General features: G+C 39.0%; 2 protein-coding genes across 4 annotated transcripts in view; one reads left to right on the forward strand and one right to left on the reverse strand.

Moving 5' to 3' along the window:
• Positions 1–21,267, forward strand: part of alg6 (ALG6 alpha-1,3-glucosyltransferase) — a 106,283-nt gene that overhangs the window by 77,156 nt on the left and 7,860 nt on the right. The window contains exon 15 of one of the 2 annotated variants that reach the window (XM_062028256.1): positions 18,081–18,620. The exons of the other annotated variant lie outside the window; for it this stretch is intronic. The gene's annotated coding sequence lies outside the window, so the exon portion shown is untranslated. Of the gene's footprint in view, positions 1–18,080; positions 18,621–21,267 lie in introns of those variants that run through there. 2 annotated transcript variants of the gene reach the window in all.
• The window catches only part of LOC133635257 (potassium voltage-gated channel subfamily H member 4-like), a 50,681-nt gene that overhangs the window by 20,886 nt on the left and 8,528 nt on the right, over positions 1–21,267 (reverse strand). Inside the window, exons 3-5 of one of the 2 annotated variants that reach the window (XM_062028258.1) lie at positions 18,692–19,219; positions 17,140–17,195; positions 11,902–13,429 (exon numbers count right to left, since the gene is read on the reverse strand). The exons of the other annotated variant lie outside the window; for it this stretch is intronic. Of the exons in view, the coding sequence (XP_061884242.1) occupies positions 13,209–13,429; positions 17,140–17,195; positions 18,692–18,705 (291 nt within the window). The 5' untranslated portion in view covers positions 18,706–19,219 and the 3' untranslated portion in view covers positions 11,902–13,208. Of the gene's footprint in view, positions 1–11,901; positions 13,430–17,139; positions 17,196–18,691; positions 19,220–21,267 lie in introns of those variants that run through there. 2 annotated transcript variants of the gene reach the window in all.

Below are 21,267 nucleotides of genomic sequence, written 5' to 3' on the forward strand. Positions count from 1 at the left end.
TGTGAAAGACTTGAACATTGACATTTTTTAATTTAACATGTAAAAACCCTTCTAAAGGGAAAAGAACCTGCAAAAATCATGGCCAAAAATTCAGCAAAAAATTGCTGAAAAAACAAACAAAAAAGCAGCCTTTGTAAACAAATATGTATCATACGACTTAAATGTTTGTAATATTTCTCTTATCACAGTTCCTAATAAAATATTTGAACAAAAGAATGTGTATTAAATGGCCAAACTTTTTGTAAGAACATATAAAATAAGATTAAAATTATATTTTTTTATTTTATTTTATATTTCATCTATGAATTTGCACTAAATTGGTTTGCTTGCATTTTCGTGGTACAATGACAATAAAGATCTATTCTATTCTATTTTATTCTATATTCTTCTAAAAACCAGTGTCCTTTGCAGGACAAACCAAAAACAAAAGTCCACACTGCAAAAAGTCAGTGTTCAAAAACAAGAAAAAAAATACAAAAGTTAGGGGTATTTTATTTGAACTAAGCAAAATGATCTGCCAATAGAACAAGAAAATTCGGCTTGTCAAGACTTTCCAAAACAAGTAAAATTAGCTAACCTCAATGAATCCAAAAATACCTTCAAATAAGTGCACTTTTCTTGGTAGAAAAAAAGAGACCTTTTTGCTCAATATGTTGAAAAATATTCTTAAATTAAATAAATGCTAGTGCCATTATCTTGACATAATGATATGCGCTTGTCACCATGATTTTTTTTTTCATGCTTGAAGTAAGAAATTATTACTTTAAGAAAGTAGTTTTATACTTGTGAGTGTTGATGACACAGCTTTGCATCAGTTGATATTCTAATTTCAAGCATGTTTTACTCAATATAGGTCATAAAATATCAGCTACAAGCTGTAATATCTTACTGAGATCATTTAGGACCAAAACCCATAAAACAAGTAAAACACTCTCACATAAAATCTGCTTAATGCAGGGGTGTCAAACTCATTTTAGATCGGGGGCCACATGGAGAAAAATCTACTCCCAAGTGGGCCGGACAGGTAAAATCACGGCACGATAACTTAAAAATAAAGACAACTTCAGATTGTTTTCTTTGTTTCAAAATAGAACAAGCACATTCTGAAAATGTACATATCATAATGTTGTTGGGGGATTTTTACACTTATATGTTGCGGTTAATAGTATTCTACCTTTATTTGTCCTTATTTATACTTTCTGAATAATTTATCTGATAATGTTCACCAGCATCTCATTGGTGTTCATTTTCAATCCATCAATATAAAAAAATAATATCAAAATCAAAATGAGGATGTTATTTATGTAGTTTGATCATTTTCCTCGACTGGTGCACTGACATCCTGTGCTTTATTTTGTACATATGTAGCATCATCTACAATGATACAAAGAATTGCTATTGTGACATCTAGTGGACACAATTACAACAGCAGTTTTTTTCATTCAAACATTTCGGCTCATTTTTATACTTAGCAAACTCATTCCGCGGGACGGATAACACCTGTTCCCGGGCCTGTTCCGGCCCGCGGGCCGTATGTTTGACACCCCTGGCTTAATGAGAAGAATTATCTTATCAGACAGAAAATAAGCAAATATCACCCTTATTTGAGATATTTAATCTTACTTAGATTTCAGTTTTTGCCGTGCATTTTAGGATACCTTAAAAAGACAGATTGAAACCTATCAATAATTCATGAGGAATAAGTGAAATAAATAGTTAATGTAATAATTTAATCAACATGTGTTTAGCTGTAGGAGCGGATCATTTTGTGAATATTAGTCTTTATTCATTATCAAACGTAAACATTTGTTACCGTGGTAACAAATAAGGTCAACTGTTACGTAGGATGTTCAGTTAGGATTAGAGGCTGGCACAACACTTACTTCCTGTATCCTCTCTGAAACGTTGCACTAATAGGAACTCAAGATCCCTACTCCAATCAAGACTGACGGTTTCACTTTGGAAACATCTAAATTGGAAACGCAAACGTTAGTTATGTTTACGCAAACGTTAGTTATGTTTACGCGAATGTTAGTTATGTTTACAGCTGTGCTGGCTCCTGTCCTTCACGTGGCCTCTAAGGGCGATAAAGTGAGAGTTACACGATCCACCTTGGGCAGAAATAGGAAATGTTGCTGTGAACAGCAGCTGTTGCTTAGGTTGACTCGTGCAGTGAGAGGCCTCGGCCTTCCCAGGCACTGCCAAATAAAGAGACTACTGTGTTGTGAGACCCCCACCCCCCCCATCCCAAGGCCCCTCACACACACTTTCACTTTTCCAAGGTGTTAACCTGCAGAGGTGGACGGGATTGCAGAGTTTTAGCCACAAATGGGATGATGGAAAAAACATTATTTGCACAAAGTTGCCGGATTGCGCGTTCTTGTGCGTAATCAAAATGTGTCAGTTACTCGACAGAGGGTGGACGCGGCTAACATGACGGATGATTCGCCTCCATACGTTGCAGGCGCTTCTTGGGCAAACGAATGACGGCATTCTAGACATCTCGTCCTCGCAACTGACAGCTCAGATTCCGCATCCGTCTCCGGTTTTACCTCAACGGGATCAAACTCACAGCGCTTCACGGGAGGTGAGGAGCAATTCCATTAGCTGTCAGCGGCCGGGATGCCACGCAAAACAAAAACCTGGGGAATATGGGAGAAGAAAACATGATTGTAACCCGTCTGGCACTCTGCACTGTCAAGATGCTTTGCAAAACTATAAAGCTGACACGAGGAACATTTTCTATATGTCCGAAAAACTTACAAAGTTGGTTATTGTACCTTAGGTCATAATAGATGTTTGGATTACTTAGGAGCTACCCTTCAAATAGTTAAATATAAAATTAACAAATAAAAATCTGATATAAAAACTCGTGTTGTGTAATGATTTTTAATCAGATTAAATGCACTTTTGAATTTGCATTAATCATGATTAATCACAGGATATTACTCGCTTGCATCATTTCAATTAATTTAAAGTACCCCTATATTTCGACACAAATGCAGTGCAATTGTCAGAATATCACACAGAATTAAAAACATTTTTTTTCCCCTGAATGCATATTGTTTATTTGCTCAAAACTAACAACTTTAGTTTAAAGGGGAACTGCACTTTTTTGGGAATTGTGCCTATCGTTCACAATCATTATGAGAGACAAGAAGACAGATGTATTCTTTTTTTTTTTTGTTATGCATTCTAATGTGTAAATAAAAATCTGCTTACAATGGAGCCAATGGGATGTCATCTATTCCGCCCATAAAGCCCTTTAAAAAAAACATCCAAAAAGAAAATAATAAAAATATTCCATTTACAATTTGTGACCTGAATACTAACCAAGTATTATCAATGTTTTTATTATAAGCGCTGACGCAGATGAACTATTTATAACGGCACTGTGATCAGAGAGAGCTTAACGTTGACATCATTGGCTGGTGAGCTGCTTTCTCGTCTTGACGCTGGTGAAAGTTTATTCTAGGTTATAAATAATGTCTCTCACCTTGCAAGTAGAAGAATGAGGACATCATCCGACCAAGATGGTCAACTTTGACAGCCAATTTAGACCCGGGAATGGCAAGAAAGACACAAAAAGACGCTTGGTCTGCCTTTTTTTCCATGTTTGTTGGCTCCCATGATGTCTGCATTGAGCAGTAATCAGCAGCTGCGTTTCCATTAACCTTACAAATGCGCAAAACTAGAGATGTCCGATAATATCGGACTGCCGATATTATTGGCCGATAAATGCTTTTAAATGTAATATCGGAAATTATCGGTATCGGTTTCAAAAAGTAAAATTTATGACTTTAAAAACGCTGCTGTACGGAGTGGTACACGGACGTAGGGAGAAGTACGGAGCAGTTGCGTCTTTCAGTCATACTTGCCAACCCTCTCGATTTTCCCGGGAGACTCACAAATTTCAGTGCCCCTCCCGACAATGTCCCGGGGCAACCATTCTCCCGATTTCCACCCAGACAACAATATTGGGTGCGTGCCTTAAAGGCACTGCATTTGTGAGCCGGCCCAATCTCATAATATCTACGGCTTTTCACACACACAAGTGAATGCAACGCATACTTGGTCAACAGCCATACAGGTCACACTGAGGGTGACAGTATAAACAACTTTAACACTGTTACAAATATGCGCCACACTGTGAACCCACAGCAAACAAGAATGACAAACACATTTCGGGAGAACATTCGCACCGTAACACAACATAAACACAACAGAACAAATACCCAGAACCCCTTGCAACACTAACTCTTCCAGGACGCTACAATGTATACTCCCCTCTATTCCCTACCACCTACCACCCCCCACACCTCACCCCTCACCCCCCCCCCCCCCCCCAACTCCGCCCACCTCAACCTCCTCATGGTCTCTCAGGGAGAGCATGTCCCAAATTCCAAGCTGCTGTTTTGAGGCATGTTAAAAAAAATAATGCACTTTGTGACTTCAATAGTAAATATGGCAGTGCCATGTTTTTTCCATAACTTGAGTTGATTTATTTTGGAAAACCTTGTTACATTGTTTATGCATCCTGCCGGGCATCACAACAAAATTAGGCATAATAATGTGTTAATTCCACGACTGTATATATCGGTATCGGTTGATATCGGAATCGGTAATTAAAAGTTGGACAATATCGGATATCGGCAAAAAAGTCATTTTTGGACAACTCTACGCAAAACCTAAATATCGCAATAAAATACTGGTAATGGAAGCACCCATATTACGAAAAACTTTGGCTTTTGAGTTTTCATGATGGAAACACTTTTTTCGCATTTAGAGGTCACCTAAACACCGACTCGACGGGGCGCCCAGGTAGGACAACCAGGGCAGACGAGTTGTCCTGGTCTCGCTTCCGATCGGTCGGCTGGGATCGAGCCAGGCGGCACCGCCGCATCGGGCCGTCTCACGGGTGCCTTCCCTGCAATAGAGGCCGACCCGCAGGCTTGGAAAGACCCACATGCCCGGACAATTTTAACGGGACCGTAAGTCTCTAATCGGTAGGCCGGGGGCGGGGGCGAGCTAGGCGGCATTGCCGCACCGAGCCTTCCCCGCAATAGAGGCCGACCCACAGGCTCGGAGAGACCCACATGCCGGCAAGTGTCAAGGGAGCCGTAGGAAGTTGCCTTTGAGCGATTACCCGCTGCCTTCGTCTTCTATTGACATCACGGAGCACTGGCTGCAATATCTTCCTCAAAGGGGAGTCTCGCGGGATGAGATTTTACAAGAATTACGGCTCACAATGCAAAACACAATTTAATGGAAACACCTACTAGTCGCAGATGTACTTTATCAAAATTTTAGAAATATCACTTCTATTTTGCAAAAAACTGTAATGGAAATGCAACTACTGATGTCGTTGAAGGAAAAAGCGAACGTTGTGATGCGTTTTTTTAAATAATGCGTCGCATATGCTTGAAATGAGCAAAATGCGTAAATAGTACTTGTTGTTATGAATGTGCCTGTTACTACATTACATGTATACTTACAGCTCGTATATAAAACATTGATGGAAGTGTTTGGATGTTTAAGTGCTCTATAGGTATAAAAGAGTGACTCCAGGAGGCGCCGTTTTAAGATGACTTTTCTCTTACATAAGGATTGTGAATGATAGACAAAATAAATTTAAAAAATGCAGTTCCCCTTTAGGTCCAGGACACCAGTCGTAGTCTTCTCCCTCATCTTTGCACTGATGTATGCATTGACCTGACCATGTCTGTATAACAAAGTATGCCACCTTTCAGGTAACAATCCACAGTTAAACAATGTGCGGGCAAAATAAATGGTGTGATTAATCCAAGTATATACATGATTAATACAATCATTGTTTGTGATTAATCACATGAGTTAACTCATTTTTGACAGCTCTAATGAAAACATATACCATTGTTTATTCACAGGAGTCACCTCATTAAATAAACACTAATCTAAACTGCAAAGTCAATCAGTTGTCCACACCAAAAGTGAATGATAACACTCATCACCACTACAACACCATTGAAATATAGATTTAGGGCAGTCAAAAAATACATTAACAGCAGTTACTAACTTATCTAATTGACTGTGTTAATATTTTAACATATTCAATGCTTGGGCATCATGTCAAGCCACAATTATATCTTTTATCAGAATTAGAATCAGTATATTTTTTAATTTTTATTTTATGACAGTTTAGCTATTCTATTTTCCACACTAAAAAGAGAAAACTAGGACTATTGTTCTTATTTTGAAAACTAGCATTATTTTCATTTTTTATGTCTATTTCTTTTGTTAGTTATGTATGTATATGTTAAAAAAATATGCAAAATACAATTGTCCACTGTAGTGGATGCCGGCCAGGGCCACTCTGGCTAAATTGGGGCCCTAAGCAGAATTGTATACTTTTTAATAGAAACTTGAATTTAATGAGATGCATATTTTGCACCTAATTAAGAGTTATTTTGGATGCAAAAAAACACATTTAACATAATTAAAACAGAAATTGGCAAACCTTTCAATTCTCTCTGTGCAGAGATCGAACCCAGTAATTCTGGGTCATTCCCGGGCCGGAATTGGCCCTGGGGCCGCCAGTTGAAAAGCCCTCGTGTAGAATATGTAGGATAAAAGTGTCTTGTACTATACTGAACTGCTTTTGAACATGAAAACACTGTTCTAACTACCTGTAACTCCAGCCTACGACCTAGTTCTGAGGAATTGCAGTGATACACGATGGACATTGCAACGAAACCGACAAATTGTATGAACGGGTGTAGTATGTTTTAGATTAATTTGCATTTTTAATTGTATTTGGTGCTGTTAAAGTTCAACACACCGTTACATTTTTTAAACCAAAAAACACCACCGGCGAGCTCATGTTACCATTAGTTGTTTAACAAAACATATGTTATCAAATGTCTATATTTTTCACAATTACTAATTATATTGAATACAAAAACACTTCGGCCCGAGGAATGTGTTTGGGGTCCCAGCTTGTCACTCAACACGTACTCGCAACGAGCGCGTGCACATACACAAAAGCACTCCCAACTAACAATTTCCAGTCATGTTCTTATGGTAGAATATAAAAACACTTGTAGGTAACGTTAGCAATTCAAATCGCTATCATTAGCTAGCAACAATCTGACTAATTTACAGTCTGTTAAAGCCGATTTTTCAAAAAACCCAAATAAAAAACCACCCAAAAAGCTAATTTCCCCTGCTCGTGAGATGTTATAAGTTAAGGATGTAACGATAAACAGTATTAAGGATAGCCGCGGTAAAACCCTTGACGGTTATTGCAGTTTTAAAATAAAATAATCGAAAAACTGTGATTGATAGCCGCATTTTGATAAACCAACAGATAAATTGGCGCTAGCTCGCTATCTTAAATGAATACAAGAGACATTAACGTCTTACCCCATTAAGTAATGACATACCCCAATCCAAACTTGTACAACACATTACTGTTTGAGCAACTAAGCTATCCAACTGTGCACATTGAACCTACAAACTGTGCTCTATCGGAACAGATGAATCAGTATACCCGGAGAAATATGACAGGGAGGTGTTCAAGGACCGCTGAACAGAGTAGGACACTACAACGCGCGCCACAACACTATTAACCGTGAAGCATACGAAACACAAAACATGTAAAATAATGGGTTTTCTAACAGTTATTTTAGTTTTTTAATCAAATCTAAAGATTTCAGTGTGTATAAGTACTTTTTGAGCAAATTTTCATATTGTTACTTAGAGTACGTCAATATGTCCTAGAAGTTGTACATGGGTGGCATACATAATGCTTAAAATACACTATATTGCCTAAAGTATTTGGCCACCCATCCAAATAATGAAAATCAGGTGTCTTAATCACTTGGTGTATAAAATCAAGAACTTAGGCATGGAGACTGTTTCTACAAACATTTGTGAAAGAATGGGCCACTCTCAGTGATTTCCAGCGTGGAACTGTCATAGGATGCCACCTGTACAACAAAGTCGTGGAATTTCCTCGCTCCTAAATATTCCAAAGTCAACCGTCTGCTTTATTATAAGAAAATGGAAGAGTTTGGGAACAACAGCAACTCAGCCACAAAGTGGTAGGCCACATAAACTGACCGAGAGGGGTGAACAGATGCTGAAGCGCATAGTGCAAAAACTTTCTGCACAGTCAGTTACTACAAAGCTCTAAACTTCATGTGACCTCCCAATTAGCCCACGTATAGTACGTAGAGAGCTTCATAGAATGGGTTTCCATGGCCGAGCAGCTGCATCTAAGCCATACATCACCAAGTCCAATGCAAAGCGTGGGATGCAGTGGTGTAAAGCACGTCGCCACTGGACTCTAGAGCAGTGGAGACGCCTTCTCTGGAGTGATGAATCACGCTTTTCCATCTGGCAATCTGATGGACCAGTCTGGGTTTGGAGGTTGCCAGGAGAACAGTACATTTCAGACTGCATTGTGCCGAGTGTGAACTTTGGTGGAGGAGGAATTATGGTATGGGGTTGTTTTTCAGGAGTTGGGCTTGGCTCCTTAGTTCCAGTGAAAAGAACTTTGAATGCTCCAGAATACCAAAACACTTTGGACAATTCCATGCTCCCAACCTTGTGGGAACAGTTTGGAGCGGGCCCCTTCCTCTTCCAACATGACTGTGCACCAGTGCACAAAGCAAGGTCCATAAAGACATGGATGACAGAGTCTGGTGTGGATGAACTTGACTGGCCTGCACAGAGTCCTGACCTGAACCCGACAGAACACCTTTGGGATGAAGTAGAATGGAGACTGAGAGCCAGGCCTTCTCGACCAACATCAGTGTGTGACCTCACCAATGCGCTTTTGGAAGAATGGTCGAACATTCCTATAAACACACTCCGCAACCTTGTGGACAGCCTTCCCAGAAGAGTTGAAGCTGTAATAGCTGCAAAAGGTGGACCGACATCATATTGAACCCTATGGGTTAGGAATGGGATGGCACTTCAAGTTCATATAGGAGTCAAGGCAGGTGGCCAAATACTTTCTGCAATATAGTGTACATTTAATAGTTGGCGCCCTCAAGGCAAACAGCCCCTCTAATGAACACACATTATGTTTAATACATACAGTATGATAGTTTCCTGTTATTTATCTTTCTGTTAATACAATACAGTAAATATCTCAGACAGACTCGCAAATAGGGATTAATTCCAAACAAAACATGTTGTTATCATGTGACAGCCCTAAAATGAATGTACCACTGTACTGCAATAGTTTGCCTGTATAATCTAAGAGATGTACCATAAATGAATATTACTGTGTATTATTGTGGTTGTAATCACAGTTATGTAGTGCATCAAACTACATCTGAATACATAAAATATTACAAACACCAGAGTAGTGATGGGCATTTGACAAAATGTCCTTAATTGGCTCTGGGGAACATTGACGGTCAATTTAATTAATCTATTGGTATTTTTTAATTATTAGGAGTTGTGCATGGATGAAATTCAACTTTACCTCATCTTATTTGACTGTGTTTCTTAGATGTGTTTGAGACTGATTATGCTGCGACAGGTGATCAATCAGTAAGCTCGTCCATAGCACACAGTGTGAATCAAAACATTAACGGTTGTTACCTTCATAGAAGCAAATTTTGGATGCATTTTAATTGGATTGTGCAGGTGTACAGAAATGTTTAAGCCAGTGGTTGTATTTCGCCACCTTTGAATGAAGCACAATGTCCTTCACTAAATCAGAAATCCCGCCTGAAAAGATTGCACACTATGCAATCCAGCGCGCAGATCGAAGTTTGTTGTATATTGGACCAAAACAGCCCGATATACAACTCCCTGCTTTAATTACAACTGCCTGTTCAATCAGAAAGCATAAAACTCCCAATGGGCAGGTGGCATGTGTCAGTGAGGCCTCCGAGGATTGATGTACCCGGTATAGTCTCTGCGCTTCTTGGGCTGGCGGCCCACGACCTGCGACACGGCGCCGTCACTTTTACGACATCTTAAGGAATATTCTTTTTTAATGCAGCCCATTACTGCTGACATACAAATCTTTCCCACTGTGGCCCCATCTCCAGCCTGATCAATTTTTACACTGCTGAGCCGCCTGCCTTTACTCCATTGTGTCACTCTCAAAATACATTTTTTCCAGGAGCATACGGGGAAAAACGGCAATAAACATACATTACCATCCTAGACCTATTTAGTGTTCCACTGTAACTAAAGGCTTCTGAGAAAATGTCATCCGTTTCTGTAGTAAGCAGAACTGTTTAAATGTTATTTATTTTTATGCGCCAAAGAAAATATATTGTGAAGTAGTGCATTGATTTCGAACATAACCATGTCTCCATACGGACAGGAGGTGCTGAATTTATGAATCCTTTTCACAAGTCCTTTAATTGAATTTTCCAAATCTCACACCACACACAAATAATCAATACGTGCTGCTGTGTGGAACTTGCCTCAGAATTATTAGGGCCTTGCTTTTTCAATTTTGTAGTCATCAGCAGATACAAGCATGGTGGGTATTTGTAATGCAGGAACATCCCTGAGGATTTATGCCTGCTCAAAGCCTGATTGTTCCCTGAAAGTGACTTCTTTAGGAGACTTTTGTTAACATTATAGAATGTCCGTAAGCACTTCTTAACAGTGCATCCCTTTTACAGTATAGTAGTCCAAAGAAGTGAAACAAAATGGATTTACCGGTACTTCACTGCCCAGGCACGGTGCAATCCCTCCAGAAAATGTAGCTGAAGTCACAGGAAAAGTTGACTGTTAGTGTTTTACTAGAAACAGGAGTGTTGTGATGCCTGCACAGGAACATCCTCCACAAACATGGCAGACATACACGTAATATTATATTTTATTGTGGCAACGGTCATGTCAGGAATTTAAAAAAGAAACCGTGCCTTATTTTTCTCAACATAGTAATTGTTGTCCGTGTCGATGGGACTTGAGACGTGACTTGGTACTTTGAACGTCGCTGCCCGCCCTGCAGGTACAAGACATTGAAACAATGTTGAGAACTTGTTGAATTAAGTCCTGACGTTGAGCAACTCATACTTAATGTTGGAACAACATGCTTTTTGAGGACGTTGAATCAATGTTGGGTTCTGAATTTGATTTGACCATTGAATTTTAGTCATTTCGCAACCAATATTCTTTAACATAAATACACAGTTGAAATAACAAAGCTTTTTGGCAAATTGTATTCGATGTCAGGTTGTAACGTTGATTTGACCATTGAAATTTGGTCCTTTCCCAACCAACAACGTGGATCAAACTTTGGACATCATCAACGTTGTCTCAATTTTCAAATACAACTACTTTGCAACGTTGTTTCAAAGTCAGTTTTAAAGGACATGCATGTATAATCAATGTTGTATCAATGTCTGCTGCTATGCTGCCCTAGCACGGTGTCATTCCTCCAGAAAATGTAGCTGAAGTCACAGGGAAAGTTAACTATATAGTGTTTTGTTAGAAACAGTAGTGTTATGATGCGTGCACAGGAAAATCCTCCACAAACATGGCAGACGTACGCGCAAAGACTATATTTTGAAGTGGCAACGGTCATGGCAGGAATTTAAAAAAGAAACGGAGCATTATTTTTCTCAACATAGTCCTTTTTGTCCATGTCGATGGGACTCAAGACGTTCAGTTCAGTTTCAGTTTATTTCGAACATGCATACAATACAATGTAATGAATCACATATTTCCAGTTGTGACTTGGTACTTTGAACCTCATTTTCACCGTGTGCTTCAGTATTTAGGGTCCTGGAAAATCCGACTCATCAAATCAAACCGTACAACTTTTTAGTATCCTCTTTGGGTATATAAATCCCAGGTATTATTATTATTATTACGTGCTGGTTGCAGCCTTAGGCTCACTTTTGTAAAGTAGAGCTAAACAAACAGTGTGGCTATGTTTTGGTATAAATGAGTGGTTGCTTCTGTTGTTCTAATTCCAATTAAATTGAGTTAGAACAAAACACCATACAGGTGGTCCTTGTATTTATATATATTTTTTAAATACAGAAATGGCTTATTTTATGATCACTACATATTTTTAGGCAGGTTAGCTTGCATGCAAGTGTTTAGTGTGGATGTGAAGTATATGAATGGGTACTTGTCATGGGTTTTATCTTACTTTAAAGGGCATCTATTATGCAAAACCAACTTTTCTTACCTGTTGGTACCTGTTTTTGTGTATTTGGGATCTGCATAAGTCCCGAAAAATTTGAAATCAAACCAGGCATGGCAGGCAGACATGGCGAAGATTTTTTATATAACAATCTTGCGTTCCTTCATACTTCCTCCAAACGAATTTGAACGTACATTTAATTTTAGTAGGAAAACCACGCAACTGTTGTTACACGAGGGCCCTGGTCTGCCAGAGAATGTGTTGCCTACTTAATGTCTTCATGGAATATTCTGAACCCACTAGAGCAGGCCTGGGCAATTATTTTGACTCGGGGGCCAAATATAGAGGAAAAAAATGTGTCTGGGGGCCGGTATATTCATTTTTAGGAACACTAATACAAAACCTCACAATAATGTCTTATTGAATGCAAAAAAACATTAAAAAATGGAATGGAATTTTACATTTTCTACTGAATGAGACACCCAGAATGTACATGAAAATAAAGAATTTGGGATTTACAATATTAACCATGAAGGATAAAACACTGAATATTGACAACATATGAACGTCACACCCCCTCTCCATCGACATATTTTACAATCAAGCGAAACGCAACAAAAATGCAACAAACAGTGAAATACGAAGGTGAAGGGTAAAAAAAACTAACTCCTACGATCTGATATATCTGATATATCACTAAGCTTTAGAACTTTTCTGTAAAAATCTCCTTCCGCGTCTGTCCCTGACACCCGCATTTCAGGCTGGCCGCTCTGGAAACACTCTGTGGAAACGCTCCCCACCCACACTGCTTGGTGCCTCGTCTGAGCTGCTGTGACTTAGATTACCATAGTAACTAATTAGATGACCATAGTAACTAATTAGATTACCATAGTAACTAATTAGATTACCATAGTAACTAGTATATCATGCAAAAGCGCAGATTCCAACCATTGAAATACTTTGTATAGTTCAAGACTTACGGTCATTTGAAAACTGGAGCTGGAGGCCACGCCCCCTCCAGTTCCATGCTGACCTGAGTGAGGACAGCCTTTTTTCACGTCCGCTTTCCCACGATATAAACAGCATGCCTGCCCAATCACGTTATTCCATACGAGGCGTCCGGCATACCACCGATGAGCACGGTGCAGATGGAGAAGATCTTCTCGGCGTCCGTGTTGGCGCACACGTTGCCAAAGCTGTTTAGGCTGCTGAGGGTGAAGTAGAGGGCGGCGATGTACGAGCTGCGCACCGACGGGCCGCCGACCGTGTTGTTGATGTAGGGCATCTCCAGGCGTTTGCCCAGCTCATGGAGCCCTCCTTGGGGAAGAGACGGGAGGACAACAGGGTGACAAGAACTAAATCATCCAGACTAGAGATTAATTGTATTATTATGTTTATCTTACCTAAAAATAAATAAATGTATTAATTTAAAAAAAATAAATGTTTACTATATTTTGCTGAAAGTTGGCAAGTATGTGCATGTGTTACCTACAGGCGGAGTTCCATCATTAAGTGCTAAAAGCCATAAGAGGGTGGGGTATACTGTAAAACACATTGGAAAGTTAGCGCCTTCTCTGCATTTGTGTATAGGTTGCAAACAGCCCCTTTAATATACACAGATTCCTGCTATTTCACCAAGAAAAACACTGCAATACGTAAATGTGTTGAGCTCTGCATTTTAGGACGTTTGATAAAGCTTTCTCTTGATGTCTTCTCTTACATTCAAACATTTTACTCAATAGTAGCTTTTGCGTTATGACACCATCACTGGGAGTCGCATTGCAGACTCCAACTGGCCAGAATTCTCCAGCAACTTTGAGTTATAGTTTGTTTGCTTAAAAATGCGTGGCTCAAAACAAATAAAAGGCCCTGTTCTGCTGCTGCAGTGACATTGTGACGTCTGTTGTTGTAAGGAGGTTTATGCAAAACTGATAAATTTCACACATCAACCATGTGACAAAAATGTGACATTCCTTGGTGCAGACCCACAATGCATCATGTATGTTCAGGCCCCTTACTGGAACGAATTAATATAATTTCTAACAACCTTGTCGGAAAACAAGCTTGCTGTCTGACAAAAAGCTCCATTCACTTTCCACCATTCACTTTTGTAAGATTGGATCACAAGAATTGCTTGGCTGCAGGCATAATATGTGCCTAAAATAATCAAATTAAATCTTTCCCCAGGAAATCTAGTCACTGACGTGTTGGTGTAACCATAGAAAAATGTTGTTTTTCTCCAAAGGTTGCAGAAAACATGATTGTCTTAGCTACTCAAACAAGCGTCCATTGATGTTGCAAATGGTAAATGGCAAGGAAAATGCAGTGAGAAGCAGATCAACAAGTGAAGTGGTAGCAAGGGGAAGTCCTTGGGAAATTAAAATAGCCTTGTGACTATTTGTTTTTTTATGCTACTCCTGAACTCCAGCAAGAAGACTGAATGACATTTTTTTTAACAAGCATCGAACATCTAAGATTATACCTTTATACCTTTAGTGACGATGGGGGAATCTTGTTGCTATTCAATGAGAAGCTCAGCCTTAACAGCTCATGAATTATCCAAAAGTTAGGCGATTCATATTTTCTGGGGGGGGGGGGGGGGTAGTAAAAAAAAAATATATATATATATATTTTTTCTCATAAAGAAATACAATCATGTGTGCTTACGGACTGTATCCCTGCAGACTGTATTGATTTATATTGATATATAATGTATATATTGTGTTTTTTATGTTGATTTAATTTTAAAAAATAGTTTCTTGTGCGGCCGCGGCCCGGTACCACTCGGTCCACGGACCGGTACCGGTCCACGGCCCGGTGGTTGGGGACCACTGCTCTAGATTACTTAAGCGTTGCTCATCGCCATGCTTCACAGCAGACCAATGTGCCCTAACAATTCCAGCTGCCGTGTGCTTGCAGTCAAACACAAGGCCATTCCTGGAACTGACTTTTTTTTTTCAAGAGGTCATAAATATTGAGCCTGAACTTAACAAACCAAAATAAACTGCGTAACAACTGATTTATGGTTATCACTTAGCCAGAATTGGTACAGAAACTTGGTAGTATGATGGCACGGGTGTTGAGGTAAACATTAGCAACCAAATTGAAACAATTACGTAGATATAGGTGCCTTGTTTTTGTGCGGAACTAAAATGAGGAATAGTTACCACTGAGTCAACGTACATGACGACGTTACGGTTTATGTTAGGTTTTCAGACGATGGTGAGTTTCTTGCAAAAATGCTCAGGTCGAAACCTTCAAAAATGTGTTTGTACTTCACCTCGAAACATGCAAACTTAGCTCCCTGCAGAAAGTGCTTGAATGTAATACTGTGCAAGTAAGATAATTAACTTTATTTTGCTGATTTAATACACGACTCTTGCATTTAGGATTAACTAGCAAACACTTATCTAACAGTATGATCAAGTGTGTATCAATTATTAATCATATCTACTGGGAAATGTTATGCACTTAAAGTACTGTAAAATGTTGCAATTTTTTGCATTCCCTGTGTTCTGTATTGCTGCAGGTTGTGCAATTTATTGTGAATTAGATTTAAATTCGATTATTTTATTATTGTCAGAATTGTCTTTATATTATATTAGGGCATTGAAATGTGCATGTCACAAAATTCCGTAAAAATAAAGGCATTTGAATTACAAAATGAATGTTTTCCTTTTTTTGAGTACAGTAGCACCTCAGCTTATCATCGTAATTGGTTCTGTGATAGAGCTCTTAACTCAAAACACTTGTAAGTCAAATCAACATCTCCCATTGAAATAAAAGTAAATCAATTGGTGCTTACCCATCTCCGCCATATCAGCACAATTTTAATATGTAACATTCCTTTTAAACATTTAGATAACAAATATTGTATAAAAACAATACAATAGCATGAATACAACCAACTACTGTAGTTTTATCAAATATTGTAATAATAATGTACAGTTTTAACTTTGGTGAGTGGACTTCTACAGTAAACAAAACCATCCATGTGCTATAGCCCATGCGTGCAATATATTAATATTTTAATACTCATATTCACCATACTTATTTCAGGTTACCTCCTTGGAACTGTGCACTTTAATTCTAGTTTTATACTTCTCAGATGTTGCATATTTTCTTACACACTTTATATTTCTTTCATGCACTGATACTGGTGGTGCTCTAATCTCATTGTGACAATAAAGGCATTATATTATATCTCCTTCCAGCTGCTCCTCCATCAAACACACCATCAGCAACTTTTTCTTATTTTCATGGATACATTTCCCTTGTTTAGATATTATTTTAACATCCTTGACTGGCTGGCATTAGACCCATTCTGCTTCAGTATGGAGCAGACTAGCATTGATTCGCTCCAATTGCTTTGCCAATTCATGTTTTGGAGCATTTATTTCTTTAATTAAATGAATATCATCTGCTTTTCAGCACTGTCCTTTACACTTACTCACTTCCTTCCTATCTCCAAACACTTTTAAGTTGAGGTACCACTGTACTAGCTGGGGCACTGTTTCAAAAACCATTTCATTGTGACGATACACTGCCCCTTAATTAAGTGTAATGCAACCGAAGATAGACTTGAACTTTTCTAAAAAAAAATGTGCTTACTGATACTATCCAAAAATAGCAAAAATAGAAGCAAGGCAACTAAATACTACTGACATAAAACATGAGTAGTTTTAAATGAATAAAATTTGAGTGTCATACAGAGAGTTTGATGTGGAGCAAGCAAATTAATGAGCTTTATCAAATTCAAAGTGGGAATCTGCCATAAAAGCTCATAACATAAGACAATGAAGCACTCACGTCGTCAAATTCCCAAAATAAATGTAGATGAAAGAGCCTCCTCTTATTCGCTGACGTGTGTGAAACAGCTTTAGTAAATCTTTTTGGCAGTTTTTTTTAGAGCCGCTAATCATTGGGACAACATAAACTCAAAGTTATGGTGTGTTTTTTTTTCATTGTGTCAAAATAATGCATACTGGTTTGGCTTTATCCAACTCATTAGATGAACAATGACCTACTTTCTTGGGATTCTTTTGTTTGACGTTCCCTTTCAGCGATGTCGCTACTGCGGATGCTGCATTGACAAAAAATGTGATCAGAATTATTTACACTGACTGGAGAGAGCCTGAAGTGTAAGTTGTTTTATTATCAGTTAATCAGTTAATTGGTATTCTACTGGATACAAGTGTGCACGACACATCTCAAACAAGCTGTTGTTGTACAGTGCATCAATAAAGTATTCACAGTGCTTCACTTTGCATTTGTTGTGTTAACAACCTTATTCCAAAATGGAATACATTAATTTTTGTCCTCGAAATTCTACAGACAATGCCCCATAATGACAATGTAAAAACGTTTTTTTTTTTTATGTTTTGCAAATTTATTAAAAATAAAAAACTAAGAAATCACATCTACATTACTATTCACATCCTTAGCGCAATAATTTGTTAATGAACCTTTAGCAGCAATTACAGCCTCAAGTCGATTCAATACGATGCCACAAACTGGGCACAACTATCTTTTGGCAGTTTCGTCCATTCCTTTTTGCAGCAGCTCTCAAGCTCCAATCAGGTTGGATGGGAAGCGTTGGTTTTCATCCAGAATGTATCTATGCATTGCTGCATTCATCTTTCTCTCTATCCTGACTTGTCTCTAGTTCCTGCCGCTGAAAAACATCCCCACAGCATGATGCTGCCACCACCATGCTTCACTGTAGGGATGATATTGGCCTAATAATGAGCGGTGCCTGGTTTCCTCCAAACATGATGCCTGGCTTTCACGCCAAAGAGTTAAATCGTTGTCTCATCATACAAGATAATTGTGTTTCTCATGGTCTGAGAGTCTTTCAGGTGCATTATGGCACACTTTTACGAATTAATGGCTTCTGTCTAGCCAGTATACCATACAGACTTGATTGTAGAGATGGTTGTCCTTCTGTAAGGTTCTCTTCTCTCCACAGAGGAATGCTGTAGCTCTGAAAGAGTGACCATCGGGTTCTTGGTCACCTACCTGACTCGGGCTCTTCTCTCCTGATCGCTCAGTTTAGGCGGCCGGCCCTCTAGGAAGAATCCTGGTGGTTCCAAACTTATAAGCCACTGTGCTTATTGGGACCTTCAAAGCAGCTGATATTTTGAGATATCTGCGAGACAATCCTGCCTCGGATATCTACAGACAATTCCTTCGACTTCAGTCTATTGTGGCACCTTATATATAGACAGGTGTGTGCCTTTCAAAATTATGTCCAACCAACTGAATGTACCACAAGTGGACTCCAATTAAGCCGTAGGAACATCTCCAGGATGGCAGTTGAAACAGAATGCCCCTGAGCTCACTTTTGAGCTTCATGGCAAAGGATGTGAATTTCTATGTACTGTACATTTAATTTTTTTTTTTTTTTTTTTTTAATACATTTGGAAAAATATCTAAAAAACGTTAACATTGTCAATATGGAGTGTGGAATTTTCAGGACAAAAATTAATTGATTGCATTTTAAAATAAAGCTGTATCATAACAAAATTTGGAAAGAATGAAGCGCTGTGGTTGCCTTCCGGATGCACTGTATGTACTCACTTAACTCCATCCATCCATCCTTTTTCTACCGCTTGTCCCTTTCGGGGTCCCAGTGGCTATTCAGCTTAGCCTGCTAGCCTACTGCAGACTGGAAATGTTCTTGTTCATTGCTGCCCTCTGCTGGCTAATTAAAATACAAAAATGAAAGTGCAGCACACAAAAAGGAGAAAAGTATCACACTGAATTTGATTGGATTTTTTTTTTTCAAACCTAAGCCCTTCAAGTGCAAGTCACTGTGGAAGGAAAAGGAATGTCAAAGGTGGGTATTCATGATGTAATAAAGCTATCATCCTTTCAAACTGAAGAGATAAAGATGTATTTAAAAGCACATGCCATGAGATGAAGACAGTTCCGGCTATTCTAAAAGATTTAAGGTTTTGTCATACGAGTATTTCCTCTAGTTCTTTCCTGGCTCTGATGAATGCATCCAGCGATGGCTCCAATTTAGACTACAGACAGTCCAATCTGGTCATACTGGGATGACGTAGTCCAACTGCCCTTTGTCGGTTCAACACATGCCTGTTGTGACTTTATAAATGATAAAGAATAAGAGTTGTTAAAATGCCTGAAATGGGGTGTACATTTTCAGTAATAGTGTATCTATAATTAAGATGATATTGTATGAATTTTTTTATCTTTTTCGTCATGCTTTAACTGGTTTTACTATTAACCATGATTAAAAAAAGTCACAATTATTTCATCACAAAAGCTCCACTACAATGTGGGTTTCAGTCCTCCTCACTGTGAACAGACATTATGTTAGTACGTCATTTTCAGCAAATCTGCACGGAACAAAAATAAGTTCCACCGGTGGTATACGCTTGAGTCAAGAGACACACTGGCATGCTACATTAGCTTAAAAATGGCAACAGGACAAAGCAGAAAATTTTTCCTACCCCAAAAAAAGCTGAAGTACAGTGTGGGAACATTATGAGTACCTTAAAATTGACATCGAAGACGATGGCTAAAGCTAACCCTTTTGCCAAACCTGCCAAAAACAGTTGCGGCTACAGGGTCTTACATATGGTGCAGCATTTGCTGGATGACCACACAACTTTACACACCAAAGTAAAGCTAACACATGTACTGAGTTAAATTATTTTAGTGGCAAGTTACTTTTTGAAGAATTGAGCTGAATATAAATATGTCACTTACAATCAGTAGCTTAGCATTGAGTCAGTTCAGTGTAAACAAACAGCAACAGGTACTCCGGTCAATGGCTAATTCATCCAGTGTTGATACAGCAAGTGTAAAACACTAACATAGCATCAGGAGTTTGTACAAACCCCGTTTCCATATGAGTTGGGAAATTGTGTTAGATGTAAATATAAACGGAATACAATGATTTGCAAATCATTTTCAACCCATATTCAGTTGAATATGCTACAAATACAACATATTTGATGTTCAAACTGATAAACATTTTTTTTTTTGCAAATAATCATTGACTTTAGACTTTTATGCCAGCAACACGTGACAAAGAAGTTGGGAAAGGTGGCAATAAATACTGATAAAGTTGAGGAATGCTCATCAAACATTTATTTGGAACATCCCACAGGTGTGCAGGCTAATTGGGAACAGGTGGGTGCCATGATTGGGTATAAAAACAGCTTCCCAAAAAATGCTCAGTCTTTCACAAGAAAGGGCGAGCTACACCCCTTGGTCCACAACTGCGTGAGCAAATAGTCAAACGGTTTAAGAACAACGTTTCTCAAAGTGCAATTGCAAGAAATTTAGGGATTTCAACATCTACGGTCCATAATATTATCAAAAGGTTCAGAGAATCTGGAGAGATCACTCCACGTAAGCGGCATGGCCGGAAACCAACATTGAATGACCGTGATCTTCGATCCCTCAGACGGCACTGTATCAAAAACCGACATCAATCTCTAAAGGATATCACCACATGGGCTCAGGAACACTTCAGAAAACCACTGTCACTAAATACAGTTTGTCGCTACATCTGTAAGTGCAAGTTAAAGCTCTACTATGCAAAGCGAAAGCCATTTATCAACAACATCCAGAAACGCTGCCAGCTTCTCTGGGCCCGAGATCATCTAAGATGGACTCATGCAAAGTGGGAAAAGTGTTCTGTGGTCTGACGAGTCCATATTTCAAATTGTTTTTGGAAATATTCGACATCGTGTCATCCGGACCAAAGGGGAAGCGAACCATCCAGACTGTTATCGACGCAAATTTCAAAAGCCAGCATCTGTGATGGTATGAGGGTGCATTTGTGCCCAGGGCATGGGTAACTTACACATCTGTGAAGGCACCATTAATGCTGAAAGATACATACAGGTTTTGGAACAACATATGCTGCCATCTAAGCGCCGTCTTTTTCATGGACGCCCCTGCTTATTTCAGCAAGACAATGCCAAGCCACATTCAGCACGTGTTACAACAGCGTGGCTTCGTAAAAAAAAGAGAGCGGGTACTTTCCTGGCCCGCCTGCAGTCCAGACCTGTCTCCCATCGAAGATGTGTGGCGCGTTATGAAGCGTAAAATACGACAGCAGAGACACCGGACTGTTGAACGACTGAAGCTCTACATAAAACAAGAATGGGAAAGAATTC

The sequence above is a fragment of the Entelurus aequoreus genome, linkage group LG19 (assembly GCF_033978785.1).
Source record: "Entelurus aequoreus isolate RoL-2023_Sb linkage group LG19, RoL_Eaeq_v1.1, whole genome shotgun sequence".
Taxonomy (NCBI): Eukaryota; Metazoa; Chordata; class Actinopteri; order Syngnathiformes; family Syngnathidae; genus Entelurus; species Entelurus aequoreus.